The sequence below is a fragment of the Marmota monax genome, unplaced genomic scaffold, assembly GCF_021218885.2.
Source record: "Marmota monax isolate L192 unplaced genomic scaffold, Marmota_monax_Labrador192_F-V1.1 WCK01_AAM20220418_F8-fsc00006, whole genome shotgun sequence".
Classification (NCBI taxonomy): Eukaryota; Metazoa; Chordata; class Mammalia; order Rodentia; family Sciuridae; genus Marmota; species Marmota monax.
Window position 1 is genome coordinate 20,269,736 of NW_026693712.1, and position 20,948 is coordinate 20,290,683.

At 44.6% G+C, this 20,948-nt stretch overlaps 2 protein-coding genes across 4 annotated transcripts in view; both read right to left on the minus strand.

Annotated features, from left to right (window-relative positions):
* Positions 1-2,205: 2,205 nt before the first annotated feature.
* On the minus strand, positions 2,206-8,939 carry Reep2 (receptor accessory protein 2). 2 transcript variants are annotated; one of them, XM_046459984.2, is made up of 8 exons: positions 8,739-8,939; positions 6,920-6,992; positions 6,547-6,623; positions 4,541-4,661; positions 4,208-4,321; positions 3,717-3,864; positions 3,489-3,619; positions 2,206-3,405 (listed from the first exon to the last, which is right to left on the minus strand). In XM_046459984.2, exons 1-8 carry the CDS (start codon positions 8,768-8,770, stop codon positions 3,337-3,339), a joined length of 765 nt encoding a protein of 254 aa, XP_046315940.1. In that variant the 5' UTR covers positions 8,771-8,939; the 3' UTR covers positions 2,206-3,336. The 2 variants fall into 2 exon arrangements, with proteins under 2 accessions (XP_046315940.1, XP_046315939.1); XM_046459983.2 differs by lacking the exon at positions 8,739-8,939 and having other exon boundaries at positions 6,920-8,667.
* A 1,523-nt stretch (positions 8,940-10,462) lies between these two features.
* Positions 10,463-20,948, minus strand: part of Kdm3b (lysine demethylase 3B) — a 77,574-nt gene continuing 67,088 nt past the window's right edge. For both annotated transcript variants that reach the window (XM_046459980.2, XM_046459979.2), the window contains 4 exons: positions 19,694-19,833; positions 17,802-17,978; positions 15,739-15,873; positions 10,463-11,871 (listed from right to left, as the gene is read on the minus strand). In XM_046459980.2, coding sequence (XP_046315936.1) covers positions 11,791-11,871; positions 15,739-15,873; positions 17,802-17,978; positions 19,694-19,833 — 533 coding nt within the window. In that variant the 3' untranslated portion in view covers positions 10,463-11,790. The remainder of the gene's footprint in view (positions 11,872-15,738; positions 15,874-17,801; positions 17,979-19,693; positions 19,834-20,948) is intronic.

The window sequence follows — 20,948 nt, forward strand, 5'->3', positions numbered from 1 at the left end:
ATGAGGTTCTCCTTTCATCTTCTGTGCAACTCCCCTTCTCTTTTTTCCCTCCCAACTCTCTTCTCTATTTAGTGGTAGTCTTCTTCTCATGCTCTTCCTCCCTATCCCATTTTGAGTGACCCCCCCCTTATATCAGAGAAGACATTTGGCATTTGTTTTTTAGGGATTGGCTAACTTCACTTAGCATAATCTGCTCTAATGCCATCCATTTGCCTGCAATTGCCATGATTTTATTATTTTTTAGTGCTGAGTAATATTCCATTGTGTATAAATGCCACATTTTTTAATCCATTCATCTATTGAAGGGCATCTAGGTTGGTTCCACATTCTAGCTATTGTGAATTGTGCTGCTATAAACATTGATGTGGCTGTGTCCCTGTAGTATGCTCTTCTTAGGTCTTTCGGGTATAGTCCGAGAAGGGCAATAGCTGGGTCAAATGGTGGTTCCCTTCCCAGCTTTCCAAGGAATCTCCATACTGCTTTCCAAATTGGCTGCACCAATTTGAAGTCCCACCAGCAATGTATGAGTGTAACTCCCCCCCCCCCCACCCTCACCAGCACTTATTGTTGTTTGACTTCATGATGGCTGCCATTCTTATTGGAGTGAGATGGTATCTTAGAGTAGTTTTAATTTGCATTTCTCTGATTACTAGAGATGGTGAGCATTTTTTCATGTATTTGTTGATTGATTTAAATTTCTTTTTAAACATTTTTTTTTTTAGTTGTCGTGGACCTTTATTTGTATGCGGTATTGAGAATTGAACCCAGTGCCTCACACATGCTAGGCAAGTTCTGTACCACTGAGCTTAAAACTCCAGCCCCATCTTAAATTTCTTTTTTTATTATTTTTACTTTTGGGGGACCAGGGATTGAACTGAGGGGCACTCTACCATTGAGCCACATCCCCAGCCCTATTGTATTTTATTTAGAGACAGGGTCTCACTGAGTTGCTTAGGGACTCATTTTTTTTTTTTTCTAGTTGTAGATGGACACAATACCTTTATTTTTATGTGGTGCTGAGTATTGAACCTAGTGCCTCACATGTGCGAGGCGCGTGCTCTACCACTGAGTCACAACCCCATCCCCTAGGGCCTTACTCTTGCTGAGGCTGGCTTTAAACTCGTGATCCTCTTGTCTCAGCCTCCCAAGTCACTGGGATTACAGGTGTGTGCCATTGCTTCCCACGGGTTTTGCATATTCTCTGTATTCTTATTAGGTCAAAAAATAATGAGCTATGGCCAGTGCAGTGGCACACACCTGTAATTCCAGTGTGTCAGGAGGCTAAAGTAGGATTGTGAGGTCAAAGCCAGCCTTAGCAACTTAGCAAGACTCTGTCTCTTAAAAAAAAATATATAAAAAGGGCTGGGGATGTGGTTCAGGGGTTGAGTGCCCCTGGGTTCAATCCCCAATACGAGAGAGAGAGAGAGAGGAGAGAGAGACTTTCTTTTAAAAGGTATTTTATGTTTTAAAAGAGCCCTCCTAAGCCTAATGCATGATGTATGAAAATATTTCAAAATAACATTTTTACTAGTATGAATGTCCTATTAACATTGAAAAACTTAGCAATATATTAGTAAATAGATGTTACCAATTATTTTGTTGTTACTTTGTTTCCCAGTATATCATTATTAATATGTTCTTAGTGTGGTTTACTGACAGTTATTACCAGTTATTTTTTAAAAATATATTTATCTTTTGGTGTAGCTGGACACAACACAATGCATTTTATTTTTATGTGGTGCTGAGGATCAAACCTGTGTCCTGCCTGTGCTAGGCGAGCCCTCTACCTCTGAGCCACAGTCCCAGCCCCAGTTATCTTATTTCTGTAAAATGAACCTCATTGTAAAAAAGAAGCTGGAAGATTAAGGTACATTTGGAAATAAAATTTCAACTTATATATGCTAACAATTACTTTATACCTTGTTTGTAAGCATTTATATTTCTCTAGTGGACAAAAATCAATGTTTGGTTATAAATTGAATTTTGAGCTCTGAAGGATAAATTATGTATTAACACATTAAAGAATAATACATCTAGTGCAGTGTAGTTTCAGCCACTTAAAACATGTTTTTTTTTCAAATGTTGATTTTTAATTAAATACTAATTATAAGAACTTAAAGTAAAAGCCTAAATTGATGAGTAAAATGATATTGGAAACCTTTAAAACAACAACAACAACAAAAAAAACCCAGAGGCCGAAATAAGTGAGGTGCCAGAATTTGGTTTATTGGCTCATCTAGTGCCAAAGGTCCAATGGGCACTATCTTTACAAAGAATTGAGAGTCCTTCTGCTCCTGCATTTCTTTTGTCACAGGTTCCTCTTGGCCCTGATGGTAGCCACGCAGAAATGGGAGGTGGGGTAGGGTTGGAGCTGGGCTCTGACAGGGGTCTGCTTGGCTTAAGAATGGGACCCTGGGGCAAAGAAGGACCCAGTGGGAAGAGGAAGGAGCCAGCTCAGCGGGGCTTCTGCAGTGACTGAGGTCTAGGAAGTCAGGACAGGAGTAGGTGAGGCAAAAAGGATCAAGGATAGAGGGGGAGCAGAGAGGTCCCTTAGAGCCCCATCCTGACCTGGGCTGGGATCCTCTGAGGCTCAGAGACTAGCAGGGACAGTGAAGAGGGGGAAAGACCAGGGCTGAGAGTGGAAGGAGGTGAGCACTAGAGGGAGAGTCCTTAACCCAAACTGGCCCCAGCTCTAGACCCAGTAAAATAACACTCAACACTCACACACCGAACCCTACCCTCTTTTTTCAGGGGGGACATGTAGCACACAGCCTTACCAGATGCAGCTCTGATCAGGGCATCTCAGTCATTTAAATCCACACAAAATTCATGTCCTTCACTCAAAAGCTGTGTCTAGAAGCCCCATCCAGGTCCCTCAAGGCCTGTCCTATTTGCTCCCTTTCTCCCAGTGCCTTCAGGCCCCTTCCTTGGTACATCTGGCTGTGACTGTCCCTAACCCTCATCCTGGGGAGAACAGGGGGGCATGTCAGGGCCTCAAAGAAGGGGATGGCCATGGTCTTCAGCAAGGCACTGGATGGGCAGGGCAGGACTGGAGTGGGGAGAAGAGCAGTGTGGGCTGAGGAGCCCTCCCCTCCTTGGGAGCTCAGTGCTCAGCTCTGGGGCCACCTCTACCCACAACCCGCACAGCTGGGCCTCTCTTCTCTTTTCCAAGCCCCCTCCAGAGGAGTGGCCACTGGGTGGGTCTCAGGAACGAGTATCTGAGGGAGCCCCAGAGCCTGAGACACCTAGGCTGATGGCACAGTATAGAGCAGGGGCTAGGGCTGTGGCCCCTTCCTTGGGCTCCCTCTTTGCTCCGCAGTGTGGGGGCATGGGGCCTCAAGCTGAGTCACCCCCGCCAGAGCTCTTCTTCTTAGGCCTGGTCTTTAGTGTCTTGGAAGCCAGTGGCTGTGGAGTGTAGAAGAAGACAGGACTCAGACCAGTGCCACCACCCCTTCTCCACTTCCTCAAGCTCTGGCCCATGCTCTCACCTCAGTTTTGGGCACTTTTTTGATGGATTTGACCCTCTTGGGGGCCTTGTCTCCCATGTCATCCTCTGAGGTCTCTGTCCGGGGATCTGTCTGGTTTGTGCTAGACCTTATACTCAGGGCAGCCTCATCAGCTGGTTGATGGGGAGGAAAGGAGAACAAAGGTCCAGGGTCTCCCACCTGGCTTCCTCCACCCTGTTCCTCCCCCATGGCCCTGACCCCTGCCTGTACCTAAGTCCTCAATGGTGTCTAGAAGGCCACCAGGGGCAGTTCGGAGGCGGCCTTCAGTTCCCTGCAGAGGCAGTGCATCCTCGTCTCGGATCAGCGTCAGGTCCTGCATGCTGAAGCTCCGGAGCTTCTCTGACAGCACCCCCTGGCCCTAGGGTCACCACCACACACCAAGACAGCAGGGGTGTGGGGGTGGGTTTGAGACAAAGGTCACCATGGTGCTGGCAGCAGCTCCTGGGCTCAGTGCTTTCCCCGCACTGTCCTTACCCAGGCTCACTGAGAGGCCGGGTCATACTTTCCCTGTGGTCAGCTGAGGAAACTGTGGCTGGACAGCAGAAGTGACTTGGCTGGACACAGAGCTAGGACTGGTAGCCCAAGCTGCACAAGACCAAAGTCTCCATGGCCCTGAGGATAGGGTGGATGCCAAGGGACTGGCCAGGAGCAGGAGACAAACAAGGTGGGGGTCCTTGAAGTCCGGGCCCACCCCATCTCACCTTGGCAGCAGCTGTGACAGCGGCATTGGCAGCCAGGTTCAGGCCTCTCTTGCCCACTCTCATCATGGTCTCGTAGCTCTTGTCCCGGGCCTGTGTGATGTACTCATCGATCTCCTGAGAGATTTAAAGGGAAGGAGGAAGAGGTCAGGGGCGGGTACTGCTGTGGAGGCCCTGCTCTTTGCTCACTCCAGGAGGCTGGGGCATTGCCAGGTCACTTTAGGTTCTGGAGACCTAAAGGGAGGGCCAGGAATGTATGGCACAGGGTTGTGTGGCTGCAGGTGCAGGGCTGCCTTGGCTTGGGGAGGCTGGGAAGCAAGCTGAATGGGGCCAAACCTTCTCCTTGTTGGATAGTGTTGGGTGCACAAACTTGCGGTAGAGTACGCTGGAGCCCTTGGTGTAAGGGGACAGAAGCCATATCACAAAGGCAATCTTGAGCTCAAAGTAGAAGGGGAACCTGGGGGGACAGAGGCAAGTATAAAGCATGGGGCAGGGTGTCAGGGGGTACGCTAGGCTCAGCAGCAGTGATCTCTGCTTAACCCTGGAAATCTCCCACCCCTTAGTGCACTGGGGTTCTCATGAGGCTCCCAAGGGGATTAGGAGACTCAGCTGAGAGTTCACAAAAAATGGTAAGATGTGATTTCAGAAGAAATTTACCCAGCAGTGGCTCTCCTTGCTCTCTTCTCTCTTCAAGTCCTGCCCTCTCATTCCTATAGAAGACCCCTATTTTTCTGCCCTGGAGTCAAGATCAAGGCAGACTCCCTAACCTTTCAGGTTAATGTCTGTTCCTCACCCCCTTCTCTTCCTGCCCCTTCTATGAAGAGGGCTGGGATGGGTTCTGAATCCCAGTATTTGCTGCTGTGATACACATACACACATACTCACACCTATATATATTTTTTCTTTCTTTTAGTACTGGGGATTGAATTCAGAGGTGGTCTACCACTGAGCTACATCCTTACCCCTTTTTATTTTTGAGACAGGGTCTCACAAAGTTGACTAGGCTGGTCTTGAATTTGCGATACTCCTGCTTCAGCCTTCTGAGTCATTGGGAGTACAGGTGTGCACCACCATGACCATCCTCAATTTTCTCAATTAAAATTTTTTTTTCCCTTAGGTTAGGAGCAGTGGTGTATGCCTGTAATCCCAGTGGCTTGGGAGCTTAAGGCAGGAGGATTGCAAGTCAAATTTAAGACCAGCCTCAGCAACTTAGTAAGACCCTAAGCAACTTAGCAAGACCTTGTCTCATTAAAAAAAAAGGGGGGGCGGTGCTGGGGCTAAGTGGATAACTGTTCCTGGGTTCAATCCCTGGTACAAAACAAAAACAAAACAAACAAAACAAAACAAAAAACACTCCAAGGCTCAAATGATCCTCTTGCTGCAGCCTCCCAAGTAGCTTAGACTATAGGCAGACATACCCAGCACCCCTCACTCTTAAGGACTGTTTTCCATTTCCCCCACTGCCAAACTTTTTCAAGAAGACTCCAGTGTCCTCACAAAGCCCTCATTAAAGCCCTCTCCTTCCCTGTGTCAAAAGGATCTAGACTTACCACTATCCTCAATCTTGAAGACATATCTTGTCTAATTACTAATTTCTATTAATATTATTGTTCTTAAAAAACAAGGGGCTTATCTATAAATGCTGTGGTCTTTCTGTCTCCCACCCCTAGGCAAAACTCTCTTGATTTGCAGAGTACTGTTTTATTAGTTCTCCTTTCCAAGAGGCATTTGCTCATTCAGCAGATATTTTTGAGCTCCTGCTGTGACTATGCAGATGATTCAGACATATTCCCTGTTCTCAACTGCACACAGTCTAGAATTACCTGGGAAATGGTTGGAAATACAAGCATCCCATGTCTATAGGATTGGATCCCATGTCTATTTCACAAATAAGGAACCAAGGCTTAGACAGTGATTTGCCTAAGGTCACAGTAAGTATAACAAAAGTAAGGTTCCTAAATTCCACTACGGCTTTGGCTGCCCCCAGAAAGAAATGTGGGGGTTATAGTGGGGATTGAACCCAGGGGCACTCCACCACTGAGGTATATCCCTAGTATTTTTATTTTTTGTTTGAGACAGCGCTTCACTTAGTTTCCCAGATTGGCCTTGAACTTTAATTCTCCTGCCTCATCCTCCCCGTCACTGGGATTACAGATGTATGCCACCATGCCCATCTATTTACTCTTATTCTGCTGATCAAATCAGACAAGGAGTGAAATATTAAAGACCCCAAGAGACTGTCAGGAGTTGGGGGGACTCCACTGTGGGGTCCAATCTTCTGTCTGATGAGAGAAAGAAAGAGGCTTGGGTCCTAAGATGCAGAGAGGGATGCTGGACCTCACCAGGAGAGTACAATGTCCGTCAGCGTCTCAGCTGTAGTGAAGAAGGCAAAGACGATCCAGTACATCATCCATTTCACCTGAGGGGACAGAGGGCAGCATTTGCTGGGGCCGAGGGCTAAGGGGTCAGGGACACCTAGGACGCCCCCATCTACAGACTCCTCACACCAGGGCTGTGGGAAGGAACACCCAGGAACCCAAATTTGTGGGCCACGCCAAGGCTGGGCAAAAGGAACACCCAGGAACCTCCTTTATCCAGGGCCTTGTTAATGGCCAACAGTGCTGACACAAAGTCACCTCCATTTGTAATATGACCCATTGCCCTTTCCTATCTCTACAGTGTGGGTCGGATAGGGGGTTTAGGTCATCCACTCACATATTCCTTCACGTTTTTGGTCTTCACGGCCTTGTAGGAAGAATAGGCTGGGTACAAGGTGCCAAAGATGAGCCTAGGGAGGCAGGTATAGTTACTGGGCCCCTCTCCCTCCCAGCTCTGCATTGGCCCCTGGGTAGGTAAGGGGGAAAGGGTGGAGTCTGGTCAGGGGCTAGGGTCAAAGCTGTCAAGACTCAGGAGATACATAAGCATGGGGGATTCAGCCAGCAAGGGAGATGCCCGTCCCCATCCACTGTTCATTTCCTCTTTTGCCCTGGAGGCCCACAAAGACCCAGGAGCCATAGTGTCAAATGTGGTCCCTTTAGTCATGATCCTTGGTATGGACAAGCATGTCATGAGGAGTGGGGGAGTCCAGTCACTGCTATTGAGCTATCTTCCCTCCTTCTGGGCTTCATGCTATTCAACCTATCAGCCCTTACCTTCTACCTCCCTGTCTCAGAGCCAGGCTGGGTAGGACCAGCTTGGCAAAAGAACCTGACACCACCTAACATGATACTCAACCTGGCAGTTAGAGGCACTATTGTGGCCCTGGAGACCAGAGGGCACAGGGTCAGGAGGCCCTGGGAGAAGCAAAGACATTTATTCCCCCATGTCAATTCCTCCAAGATTAGGCTTAGGGAAGGGCCCTGGGCTCAAGGCCTTGGCTGATGATTCCATTACAGGCCACAGACAGGACACAGGTTAATTAGGAAGAAGAGCAATGCCTCTTGGGGGCTCCTCCAGGCCACAGAGAAGCAGCTACCCTGAAGGCCACAGAGAGATAATAAGGCCTGTAGATTCCCTCTGGGTTGGAATGGGGAAAAGGAATGGGTAAGAGGAAACAAGCACATACATGGCAGCATTGAATGAGAAGCCAGTAGGGTGGGGCTGCAGGGATGTCAGTCCCCATGGTGGAGGCTGAGGAGGGTCCTGAGCTAGGACAGGGGTTGGCTGAGGCCCACAAGGAACTTCCCTGACAACTTGAGGGGGTTGCCTGATGGAGGCAGGTTACTTCCAAACCAGCCTTTGCAGATGGGATGTGGAGTAGAATCCTCAAGGACAAAATTTGGGGTTGTGTGGGTTCCGTTTGGAGTTTGGGGGAGGTGCTAGGGACCTCGCTTCACAATGTGGCTGGCAGGTGAATGAAGGCCTACAAACATCCTTCCCGCAGTGGTTTTCACAACCCCAGGCTGAACACACACCTCCTTTCCCAGTTACCTCCTACACTTTGTCCTCCAAGCATCTCTGCTTCCCCTCACCCAGTCTTCCTTCTTGGGGCCTTTGGGGCAGGTGTCCTCATCCTCAGTCTCCAGGCAGTGAAAGCCGGAGGAGGGCGGGAGCCTCTGGGAGGCCCAGGGAAACGGCCATGGCTCCTGAGCTATGGAATGATGAGGCCCTGCCTCGCTCCCCACTCTGTCCTACTCTCCTCTTCACCCAGGGAGAGGAGGCCTGGTTGGAGGGTTTTTTCCAGCCCAGATCTGGAGGTGGAAAAGAAACGTGCCCACCTTCCCTTACAAATCAGCCGCTGCTTAGCCCTAGGATGGGGGAGGGCACAGGAGCAGGGCAATTAAAAATAAAAAAAGGTTATGAAAAAATGTGGGTGAGGTCCCTGGGAATTCAGGCCTGCTAACTCCCCTAGTGTCCCCTTTCCAGTCCTTGGTCCTACATCTCTGGGGACCCCAAACAGAAACGATGTGCCTTTAGGTGACTGTTGCATGAAGCCCCGGGATAGTCCATTACGGGGATTTAATATCCCCGCCCTCCATCACTAGCCCCCACAGCCCCCAACCCGGGCGTGCCCTGCCGCCGCCTCCGCACTCACACCACCAGGCGAGAGATGATCCAGGACACCATGGCTGGGCTGGGCGCTGCGTGGGGCGGGGACCCGGCCCGGGTCGAGGATGCAGCTGTCTGAGGCCGAGCGGCCGCAGCAGCAGGAGCTGCAGTAGCAGCAGCAGCCGCCGCGGGGGCAGCGGAGCTCCGAGCTGCCACCGTTAAAGGGGAGGTCCCTGCCGCAGCGGCGGACCGTGGGCGGTGGCGGCTCTTAAAGGGGAGGCCGCAACAGCGGCGGCGCGCCCCTCTAGCACCTGCTGTGGCTGGGCATGCGCCTTCACCCTCTATGCCCTGCCTCTCTCTTAACCGCTTGTTCACCTTTCTAGGGCCTTGAGACCTCTGGCCCCGCTCCTGCAGGCCTTCTTGACTCCAACCTGATAACAAAGTCCTTTCCCTGCCCACATCAGGCTGAAGATTTACTCATAACAAGGAATAACAACTATGATTTGTTGAGTGTTTATTGTGAGGCAGGCCCTGTCCTGAGAGCTTCACATGCACTATTTATCGAATCCTCCAAACACCCAAAAGTTATATTTATCTTCATTTTTAAGATAATGACATGGAAAGTTTAGGAATGTTTAATAAATTGCCAAGGGTCACAAAACCACTGAGTCACACTGCTGAGATATGAACCCAGGCAGTTTACTTCAAGCTGACTACATAACCTCAACTGCCGACTAGCGGATGCTCCTTCCCCATTACAGGCCACGTAAAGACATTCACCTGAGCTCCTGAAGTCAGAGACACAACTACACCTGTCCACCCCACCCCTTCTCCACAATCACCAATCTCTAGTTCAAACAGGCCCTGCCTGAGCCATCTGTTTTCCCAGGTTGTCAGTAAGCTTTGCAGGGGAAAAGAGCAGGGGCTGGGGAGATGTGAGCCTTAAATTTCAAACAGGGGCTGGGAGGGGTACCTGGGTCCCAGATCAGTGATGAGTCCAGGGGCTGCAGTTCCACCCCCATCAGTAAGCACTGAGGGCAGTGTATGTCCTAATTCTGAAGACATTTATATCCAGAATGTAGGCTAGCCTGCCTCCTGATTTTCACCAAAGCAGCCAAGCTTCAATGCACCCCCCAATTGCTCTCCTTTCCTGTTCCATTTTAAAGTTTTGCCATTTCTTTACCCTTTATGTCGAGGTGTAATCCTTCTGTTGACCAGACTGAATGGACATGCTGAGTTATGGTCTTATTCAAACTTAGTATCCTTGAACTATGATATATTTTCAACCTGGTAATTCCATTCCCAGGCTAAAACTTTCAAGAGAAGCAGCCTCTAATGACCCCTCTTGTTATTCTTTACAACTTCCCCTCTAAAAGGCCTCTACTAATTGGAATGCAGTCTGTCCTTACCACTCAAACCACTTTGTTGTTTAATAAACAAAAATAAATCTCAGTTGAGCCATTCTCCCCAGACATTCTGCCCTAGGAAAGTAAGACTCCTCTGTTCACAGAGCATAAACTAGGAAAATCCCTTTCTCCATCCACCCTCTAACTCAAATGGCTCCTTGCCTTTTAGCCCCAAACCACACTGACTTCATCCTGGCACTTTTCCTTTCTCCCAAATGGCAATAAGTTCAGGAAGCAAAGAGCAGTAATCAGGTGCAGTGCAATAACAAAAACCTGGAAATGAAAACCCACCTCTAAACCAGCCCTCAATATGGCCTTGACTTTAAAAGGGTTGGTCCACAGGAAGAATTTAGTCCACTCCAAACAGATTTGTTAGATTTTTAATAAGAACATGGAAATCCCAATCAGCCCTTCGACAAAATTAAAATACAGAAAGTGAAATTAAAAGTATTCTACAGTAAATGACTTTTATTAAAAAAAAAAAAAAGTAATTGTGAACATATAAACAAGCCTGCAGGGCACTACAGTACAGCTGGAAAGAGATACATTTCCCAATGTACCTATGGGCCAATGAATTCCATCATTTTCAAATAAATTTTTAATAAAAACTCCACTGAGTTGGAAAGTTTTGCTGAAAATATTTCAGGACAAAAACCCAAAAAACAAAAACCTTCATGTTGGAAATCAAACTTTCCTTAGCATTTGGAAATGAGGAGTCCCAAGGGAACGCTGGTAATAGGTGAAAATGGTTCCTGGAGTCACCAGTGTGTATATGTGGGGACACACCACAGCTCAGACATGACAAAGTTCTTTCTCAGATGACTGTTCCCTCAAGATAAGACTGAGAGGGGAGAGGGAGAAACTAAAAGAATTCTAAAAAGCCAATTCTTTTAAATTCTGCTTTGGCTAATTTTGTGCTATAATGGGCAACTGATTTCTAAAAATCATATTTCTTCAAAGAGTTTTATCGAAAGGAAGACTAAATGTAATGTGCCTTTCCTCATAATCCAGGAAAACAACTGTGGTATTTCAAAAATTCTAAAAATATCTACTTTCATGAAATAGTAACTATTTCACTACAAACCTATTTTTCACTAAATACACACATTTCCTAATCCTGGAGCCTCCTGGGAAAAGCAGTGGGTTCTCCCTGGGTCCTGTAAGACTCCAGTGTTCATGGGAGAGTGTGGGGAATAGCTGTACCCCATCTCCTGGGGCAGGCCATGTCAGAGGTCATGTGCAGAGACAGTCAGGCTTCCACCAGGCATATTTAAGCAATCACCCCTACTTGTACCAGTTACATGATTCCCTCTACCTCCAAACACATCCCCACTTAACGAGGCACAAGAGGAAAAGAAAAGTGTGCCCACATTCCTGGATTCCATGATCTCAAGTCAGAGAATAATGCAGGAAAGCCTAGCGATGTTCAGGCAATCCGGGTTCCCAAAAGGCCACTGGCTGGGGATGTGGCACCCTTGGCTTGGAGTCAGAAACTGTGTGTGTGAACAGTGCGACTTTCCTGTGTCAACCTTCAGTGTTGAGGCAGCGTAGAAAGAGTGGCTGGAGAGTTTGTAATACTGACCACACTGGCTCCAGGTGAAGGGCCTCTGCTCCAGCAGAGAACCCTGTGGTTCCCTGTAAGTGTTGAGTGAAAAGACCTGCTTCACAAGGGAGCTTGGAATTTCTCCGTGCCTAAGACCTTGCCAGTTTGGATTCATGAGCCTTGAGGGTACCAACAGCATCTTTCACTGCATGGTAAATGATGTTCTTCACCTGGAGAGTAATTAGCACTGTCAGTTGAATGCAGCTCCATTTTGTGTTCCACAAACACAAATGTAAAGTTCTACTCTGATTCTAAGCCAACTGGTGAAGAAATGACTGCATGCTTCCTAAATCACTCCCCACCAGGATTTATAAATTGTGCACAATGTAAGTTCTCCATGTATTTATTTTCCTTGCCGTACCAGGGACTGAACACCCTGTAGCTACCACTGAGTTATATCCTCTGCCCGTTCTATTTTGAGACAGAGTCTTTCGAGGCTAGCCTCCAACTGGTAATCCTAACTCAGCCTCCCCAAAATCACCAGGATTATAGGTGTGTGCCACCAAACCCAGCTACAGGTCTGTATTTAAGAAAGAATGATACAATCACTTGAAAGGCTATACAATCACCATTATCTATGTGCTGGGTACTATTACTAAGTTATTTATATGGATTTTCATTTAATCCTTGCCATAATCCTATGAGGTAGATTAATATCTATTATCATCTCCATTTTATAGGTGAGAAACTGAGGAAATACAGGTTCCAAGGTAAAGAATCTTGCCGAAGTCCTAAAGCTAATAAGGATGCAATGAACAGTGGAAGGGGAAGGGGGGAAATAACTTATAATGCTGTGTAGTTTTGTACTATTGGTATGTTGAATTTTTTTTTTTTTGTACTGGGGATTGAACCTAGGGTGCTTAACCACTGAGCAACATCCCCAGCCCTTTTTTGTATTTTACTTAGAGACAGGGTCTCACTGAGTTGCTTAGCGCCTTGCCATTGCTGAGGCTGGCTTTGAACTCATGACCCTCCTATCTCAGACTCCCGAGCCATGGGGATACAGGCATGCGCCACCAAGCCTGGCTCCTTTATATCTATTTTTCTTAGTTGTAACTGGACACAACACCTTTATTTTATTTATTTATTTTTATGTGGTGCTGAGGATCAAACTCAGCACCTCCCATGTGCTAGGGCGAGCATTCTACCGCTGAGTCAAAATCCCAATCCTATATGTATGTTTTAATTTGCCTAAAAGGAACAAGTGTTACATGTGAAGTTGGAAGACACAATTAAAAAGTTATTAAAATAAAGCAAACAGGCAGGCACAATAGTACATGCCTGAAATCCCAGAGGCTGAGGCAGGAGGATTTCAAATTCAAAGCCAGCCTCAACAACTTAGTGAGGCCCTAAGCAACTCAGCGAGAGAGACCATGTCTCTAAATAAAATATAAAAAAGGGCTGTGTTGTTGTTTGTTGTTGTTCAGTGATTAAACACCCGTGGGTTCAATCCCCAGTACCAAAAATAAAAAAAGCAAGCAAGCAAGCAAGCAAACAGGCTAAAGACAGGTTTGTTTTTTTTTGGGGGGGGGGGAGGATACCAGGGATTGAATTCAGGGGCACTTGACCTATTTTGTATTTTATTTAGAGACTCTGAGTTGCTAAGTGCCTCCCCATTACTGAGGCTGGTTTTGAACTCGTGATCCTCCATCCAGGCTCAACCCCTCGAGTTGCTGGGATTACAGGTGTGCACCTGCACCACCGCACCCAGCTTAAAGACAGTTTTTAAAAAAGGAATGACATGATGATTGTGGTTATCTCCTTTTTTTTTGGTGGTGTTGGAGATCAAACCCAGGGCCTTGTGCATGTGCATGTGAGGCAAACACTCTACCAAGTGAGCTATATCCCTAGCCCCAAGACTGTGGTTATCTCTATGGAGGGAAAATGGAGAAATGGAAAGGGGAAGAATACATTCAACAATGTAACTGTTGTAGGTTGTATACATATATAATATCATTTCATAAAACATAAGGGGCACTTTGTAGTGGGCACACAAATCTCCCTTGTGCTAGTCTCTATTTTTTTTTTTATTACTTCAATAAATATTTACTGAGTACCTACTATGTGCCAGCCATCATGCTAAGGACAGCAGTGAATAAAATAGCAAAGCCAGGTGTGGTGGTGTACACCTGTAATCTCAGCTACTTGGGAGGCTGAGACTGGAGGATAACAAATTTGTGTCTAGCCTGGGCAATTTAGCCAGATCCCTATCTCAAAATAAAAATAAGAGCTGGAAATGTAGTTCAATGGTAGAGCACTTATTACTTAGCATGTGCGAGGCTCTAGGTTCAATGCCTAGTACTGCAAAAACAAACAAAACAATAAAATTCCTGCCTTCACAGAGCTTAAATAACTTACATTTGAGAAGGAATAGTGACAAACAGATAAAGTATATACCATATCAGATGATGAAAACTACTACAGAAGAAACTGAGACAATAGAAGGGGATTGGAGTGGTGAAGCAGAAATCAATATAAAAAAATATAAAAAATAAAGCAAACAGGCGGGCACAATAGTGCCCAACAGGGTCAAGAAAGGCCTTACAGATAAGGTGATATATTACAAGTAGAGACTGAGGTGATATCTGAAATATGTATGTTTGAATATTTGTATTATATCTATAATACTAATGTGATTATACTTTGTGTAAGAATTTAATGGTTGAAATGTTCCTTGAATTTTTTCCCCTGGTACTGGGGATGGAACCCAGGAGCACACTGCCACTAAGCTACACCCCCAGACCTTTTTAATGTTTTATTTTTAGACAGGGTGTTGTTAAGTTGCCCAGGCTGGCCTCCAATTTGCAATCTTCCTATCTCAGCCTCCTGAATGGCTAGATTACAGGTATGTCCATCACCCAGCTGATGAGTTTCAAATATTGAAAAATGAAAAGCAGGTCAAGCTCAGAGTTGAAGGTGATTAAACCTACCAGCAATTAAACAACAACAACACAACAACAACAAAATTTCTTCCAACCTGATTTGTCATCAACTAAAGAAGACAGAAATGAAATAGGCATAACAGAAGAAGAGGCCAGAAGTGAAAGATGGGGAGAGTGTATATTCAAACTATTAAATCTTCTGCATGGAGAATCCTGTTTCTTTATTCTTTTTGTTACTGAAGTGAATTAATAATGAAATTGTCCTTAAAATTCCAATCCATTTCAAGACCACAAAAATCCTAATCTGAACATCCAGTTCAATTATATAAGGGGAAAACAATTTTCACCCCTACAAATGCAATTCTCAGGGATAGGAACTGCAATCCCTAGGACAGCTATAAAAATTTGAATCTGCACAGAACTTTGCTATAAGAAACAGTTTTAGGTCTGTATCTCTTCTTACACTGCCTTAGTGCTGACCAGGGAGGTGTGTCTAAGTCAGTTACTAAAGTTCAAAACACTATACCTGGGCTGGGTTGTGGTTTAGTGGTAGAGTGCTTGCCTACCATGTGTAAAGCACTGGGTTTGATCCTCAGCATCACATACAAATAAATGAATAAAATAAAGGTATTATGTCCATCTATGACTCCAAAAAATTAAAAAAAACCCCCAAAACAAAGAAACATTATACATTCCAAGGGTAGAGAAACAGGGGCTGTCATGCTGGAAATGAGGTTTTTTTTTGGGGGGGGGCATGGGGGAGGTAGTGGGATTGAACTCAGGGGCACTTTACCACTAAGTCTCATCCCCAGCCCTTTTTATATTGAGATAGGATCTCATTAAGTTGCTGAGGGTGGCCTTTCGATCCTCCTGCCTCAGTCTCCCGAGCCACTGGGATTATAGACATGTGGCACCATGCCCAGCTGGAAATGATTAGGTTAAAAGATGATTAGGTTAAGAGCACAACTGAAGAGAACTGAGGACTGATAAGGTGTTTCTGAAAGGAAGACTCCATAGGTCGAGGTGGAATTCCCTGTGTCATTCTTCCTCCTATCAGACAACTAGAGAATACCCTCAGAGAGGAGAATGTGCCTTCTGTGTAGTATGTGAGCATGTGAAGAAATGACAGTGTGAGGTGAAGGAGAAGTTATTTACCTGCAGTTTATCCTCATGATTTGTATGAGTGTTGGAGAGATGCCTGAATTCCTGAGTCAGGCGGAAACAGTGCTTCACGTGTTCTGGAGATACAAAGTCTTCTGCTACTTTTATGCAACTGTATAGATTGTGAACCTGGGGGCAGTGGTAGGGGTGAGGGAGTACAGAGGTAAAACGTCAGACATTAGAGATCAATAACTCATGGAAAATGTCTATGATAATAAAAAACAAACAAAACATCCACATAATATATCCATTCCCTGCCTTTTTTTTTTTTTCTTTTTTGGAGACTCTTATGATGCCCAGGCTTGCCTTGAACTCCTGGGCTCAAGTGACCCTCTGACCCCAGCCTCCTGAGCAGTTGGGACCACCACATCTAGTTCTTCATTTTGATAATAAAAATACAGAGACATTGTAAGTGCAAACATATAAATTATAAATAAAAATGTTTGCTGGGTACGATGGTGGTACATGGTCAGCTACTCAAGACCAGTGTGGGCAACTTAACAAGAGCCTGTCTCAAAATAAAAAATAAAAGGTCTGGAGATATACCTTATGGGTAAAGAACCTCTTGGTTTGACCCCTACTTCCAAAAACAAAAATTTTAAAACAAAGGGGCTAGAGACTCAGTTCAGTAGTGGAGAGCCTGCATAGTATGTGTGAGGCCCTGGGTTTAATCCCCAGCACTGTGGAGGGGTCGGGGGGGAGAAAAAGTCAGAAAAATTTGAAATAAGACTTAAAATTACAAGGAATCTTATTTATGAGCTGCTCAGAGCAGATTAAAAAGTGTGTTGACAATACAATTTGCAAATTAACTATCATCAACAGGCATAAAAATACTAATCAAGCCAATTGCATACATATCTTTGGACATAAGAGGACTACAACATATTTTCTAATCTTACTTCCAAAATTCAGTCCTTTTGAAAGAGATTAATCCCACATTATCTGCAATCTCATTGTTGCAGATGAGTTCCTTTACAATTAATTTTGGACAATGCAAGTCTTAACCTCTCCCCGCAATACTGAGGAATAGAATCCAGGGCCTCACAAATGTGAGGCAAGTGCTGAACCACTAAGCTACATTTTTTGAGTTATTTATTTTTGAGACAGGATCTAGCTAAGTTTCTCAGGCTGGCTTAAAACTTTCAATCCTTTTGCCTTAACCTCCTGAGTAGCTGGGATTACCAGGCATGCACCACTGTGCCTGGCAATAATGCTGGTTTTATTTCTGCCACATAGTCAAATTTCTCATCATAATCTAACAGTGACCTTTCTTCCAAGCCTCACTTATCTGCCCTACTCCAGACACCCTATATTGCATTCCCTACTACCCATTAGGTATTTGCCTCTTAAAAATACCTGTAGCAGTCAACCTCTAAAATAATCCCAACCTTCTGGTAGTCACAGCCTTCATACCTTTGTGTGTGTAGTACTCTCATAATAAGATTATTCTGTGACCAATATAATGGAACAGATCTGTTGTAATCTGTTTCTGTACACTCCTGGGTGGCATTTTACCATATTGATAAACTACAACTGGATTGTACATTTACCTACTGATGAATATTAGGGTAATTTCCAATTTTGACAAGAATAAAACTTCTGTGAATACAGGCATACAAATCTTTTTGTGGGCATATGCTATCAAAAATTAATACCTAAGGATGCAAATTAACTAACATCAACAGGCATAAAAATACTAATCAAGCCAATTGCATACATATCTTTGGACACAAGAGGACCATATATTTTCTAATCTTACTTCCAAAATTCAGTCCTTTTGCAAGAAAGAATGTTGGCTGTCTATACTACTGCCCATTAATTACCCACTAGCTCTCTGTTATCAGAGGAACTATCACAGTATCACCGTGCTTATGTTCACATACCTATGAAAATAAATAAAATTATAAGGAAGAAAATTAAAAAGCAAAATAGTAAGTTGTGGTATGGTGAAGCAATCAGTCGAATTCTGCCATTTATCTCTCTTGTCAGATTAGAAAGAGAAGCAGACATAAAGAAGCCCATGGAGCTGTAGAGCCCAACCCCAATTTAGAAAATACCTGGTGTGGGGCTCCTGCAGGTATGAAGACAGCATCACCCAGGAACTGCACAATGGCCCAGCCTTGCACACCATATTCCTCATAGAGACGCTTACGGAGAGTCTGGTCCAGGTACCAACTTTGGTCATGAATTGGGTCATGATCGGGGGGATTCTCTTGGCCTTGTTCTTCTCCAACCTGAAGCCATGATCAAAATGCAAAAATAGAAAGATTAATAGTCACTTATTGGGGCTGGGGATGTGGCTCAAGTGGTAACGCGCTCGCCTGGCATGCGTGGGGCGCTGGGTTCAGCACCACATAAAAATAAAATAAAGATATTGTGGCTACCAAAAACTGAAAAATATTTAAAAAAATTCTCTGTCTCTTCTCTCTCTCTCTCTTTAAAAATTAGTCACTTAGTCATAGTTTTATTTTCTGTGATTCTAGCTATCCATAATCAGTCATGGTCTAAAAATATTAAATGAAAAATTCCAGAAATAGCTGGGTACAGTGGTGTACACCTGTAATCCCAGTGGCTCTGGAAGCTGAGGCAGGAGGATCTCAAGTTCAAAGCTAGTCTCAGCAAAAGTAAGGTCCTAAGCAAGTCGGTGAGAACCTGTCTCTAAACAAAATAAAACAGGGCTGGTAGTCAAGTGCCCCTGAATCTAAGTCCTAGTACCAATCAATCAATCAATAAATCAATCCAGAAATAATTCATAAGTTTTAAATGGTGTGCTGTTATGAGTACTGTGTGATGAAATCCACAGCTCCATGCCACCTTGAACATGAATCATCACTTTGTCCAGAGTATGAATGTTGGCTGTCTATTCTACTGTCCATTATCAAAGGAACTATCTATCACAGTATCACCATGCTTGTGTTCACATACCCTTATTTTATTTATTTTACCTAATAATCACCCAAAGTTCAAAAGCAGTGATGCTGCAATTCTGATATGGCAGAGAAGCCATAAAGTGAAAAGGTAAAGCACAATTAGATGCCAGGTGTGGTGTTACATGCCTATAATCCCAGCTACCTGGGAAGCCAAGGCTGGAGGATCCCAAGTTACCGGCCAGCCTCAGTAACTTAGAGACAGCCTATCTCAAAATTAAAAAATTAAATATAGTATGTTGTTATACTGTTTTATTTTATGATGAGTTATTGTTAATCTCTTACTGTGCCTTGTTTGTAAATTAAACTTTATCATACGTATGTATGTATAGGCAAAAACGAAAATATATAAAGGGTCTGGTACTATTTGTGGTTTCAAGTGAGGGTCTTTGAATGTTTTCCCTTTGGATAAGGGGAAACTACTGTAAATACATTTTTTGTTGTTGTTGACACCAGGAATTGAACTCAGGGCCTTGTGCACACTAAACAATACTCTAGTGCTGTGCTTTATCACCACCCTCATTCATTCATTCATTCTTTCTTCCTTCCCTTTTTTTTTTTGAGACAGGGTCTGGCTAAATTGCCCAGCCTGGCCTTGAACTTGCCATCCTCCTGTCTCAGCCTCCCAAGTAGCTGGGATTACAGATGTGCATCATTGTGCTGTCATACATAAAAATCAGTAACAGGATAAATCCAACTTGCTACATTAGTGTTTCTGGCAAAGCCCAAAGTTTCTGGTTTACTCTATTCAATATGCTCGAAGTCTGACTCAGATTTTCTGGGTATTCTGATAAGACGTACATGGCCACTAGGTCTTTAATACCTAGGGACTCCACATGAAAAATCTTGGACAGGTTGTCTCAGTCTCTACACTTTTTTTAGTTTATTTGTTTTTTTGGTGCTGGGGATCAAACCCCAGGGCCTTTGCATGCAAGGCAAGCACTCTACCAACTGAATTATATCTGCAGCCCCTCTAGACTCTTAATTTGAGAGTTGGGAGCACATTTCACCAAGAGGCATACCTTTCGAAGCAGCTCCCGGATCTTCTCTGCATCCTTGGCTGCATAGATGTGCCATAATGCGCCTGGCTTCTCTTTTCCATCATGGATCCTTTGCTTCGTCACCTCATCAGCATCCCCCTCATCAATTGTCTTGAGTACCTCTGAAATGAGCAAAATGACAATTTCAATGTAACTAGTTATTTCAGTATTTCTGAGTGAAATACAATGTCCAAATCAAACAAGTTTGGTCTTTTCTCTATCTCTCTGGAGTTACATAGCAAAAAATCAAAACTCATGAGCTGGGCACAGTGACACATGCCTATAATTCCAGTAACTCTGAAGGTTGACTCAGGAGGATCTCAAGTGTAAGGCCAGTCTCAGCAATTTAGCAAAACACTATCTCAAAAATAAAAAATTAAATCGGACACAGTGGCACATGTCTGTACAATGCCTATGATCCCAACAGCTCAGGAGGCTGAGGCAGGAGGTTTGAAAGTTCAAAGCCAGCCTCAGCAATTTAGCGAGGCCCTAAGCAACTCTAAAGTGAGACCCTGTCTCTAAAGAAAATACAAAGAAGGGGTAGGGATGTGGTTCAGTGTTTAAGCACCCCTAGGTCGAATCCCTGGTACCAAAACAAACAGGACTGGGAATGTAGTTCAGTGGTAAAGTGCCCCTGGGTTCAATCCCCAGCACCAAAAATAGAAAGAGAGATTGGACTTGGAATGTAGCCCAGTGGTAAAGCACCCCTGGGCTTAATCCCCAGTATCCCCTTCCTCCACCAAAAAGAAATAGCAAAATTTGTATTGGTCTAAGCTCCCTACCCACAGGGAAGAATAACTCTAAACTTTCTTTACTTAACAGAGACTCAATATTTTTGGTAATCTAGTTTCTTCTTCTGCAGTCCTAGGGAATCATACTCAGAGCCTCATGTACACTAGGCAAATGTTTTCCAGCTGAGTGACATACCCAGCCTGTGGTAGTTTCTTTTTAAAAAAAATATTTGTAGGGCTGGGGATGTAGCTCAGTTGGTAGAGTGCCTGCCTCGCATGCACAAGGCCTGGGTTCAATCCCCAGCACCAAAAAGAAAAAAGAAAAAAATTGTAGACATTTTTTGTTTATTTTTATTTTTTCTGGTGCTGGGGATTGAACCTAGGGACTTGCATATGCTAAGTGCTCTACCACTCAGCTATCTCCCCAGCCCCTGTGGTAGTTTCTTTAAAAAATGTTTCTTGCTCAAAATGAATAGCTATTTCTTATGTTTAACTTGTGGGTTATT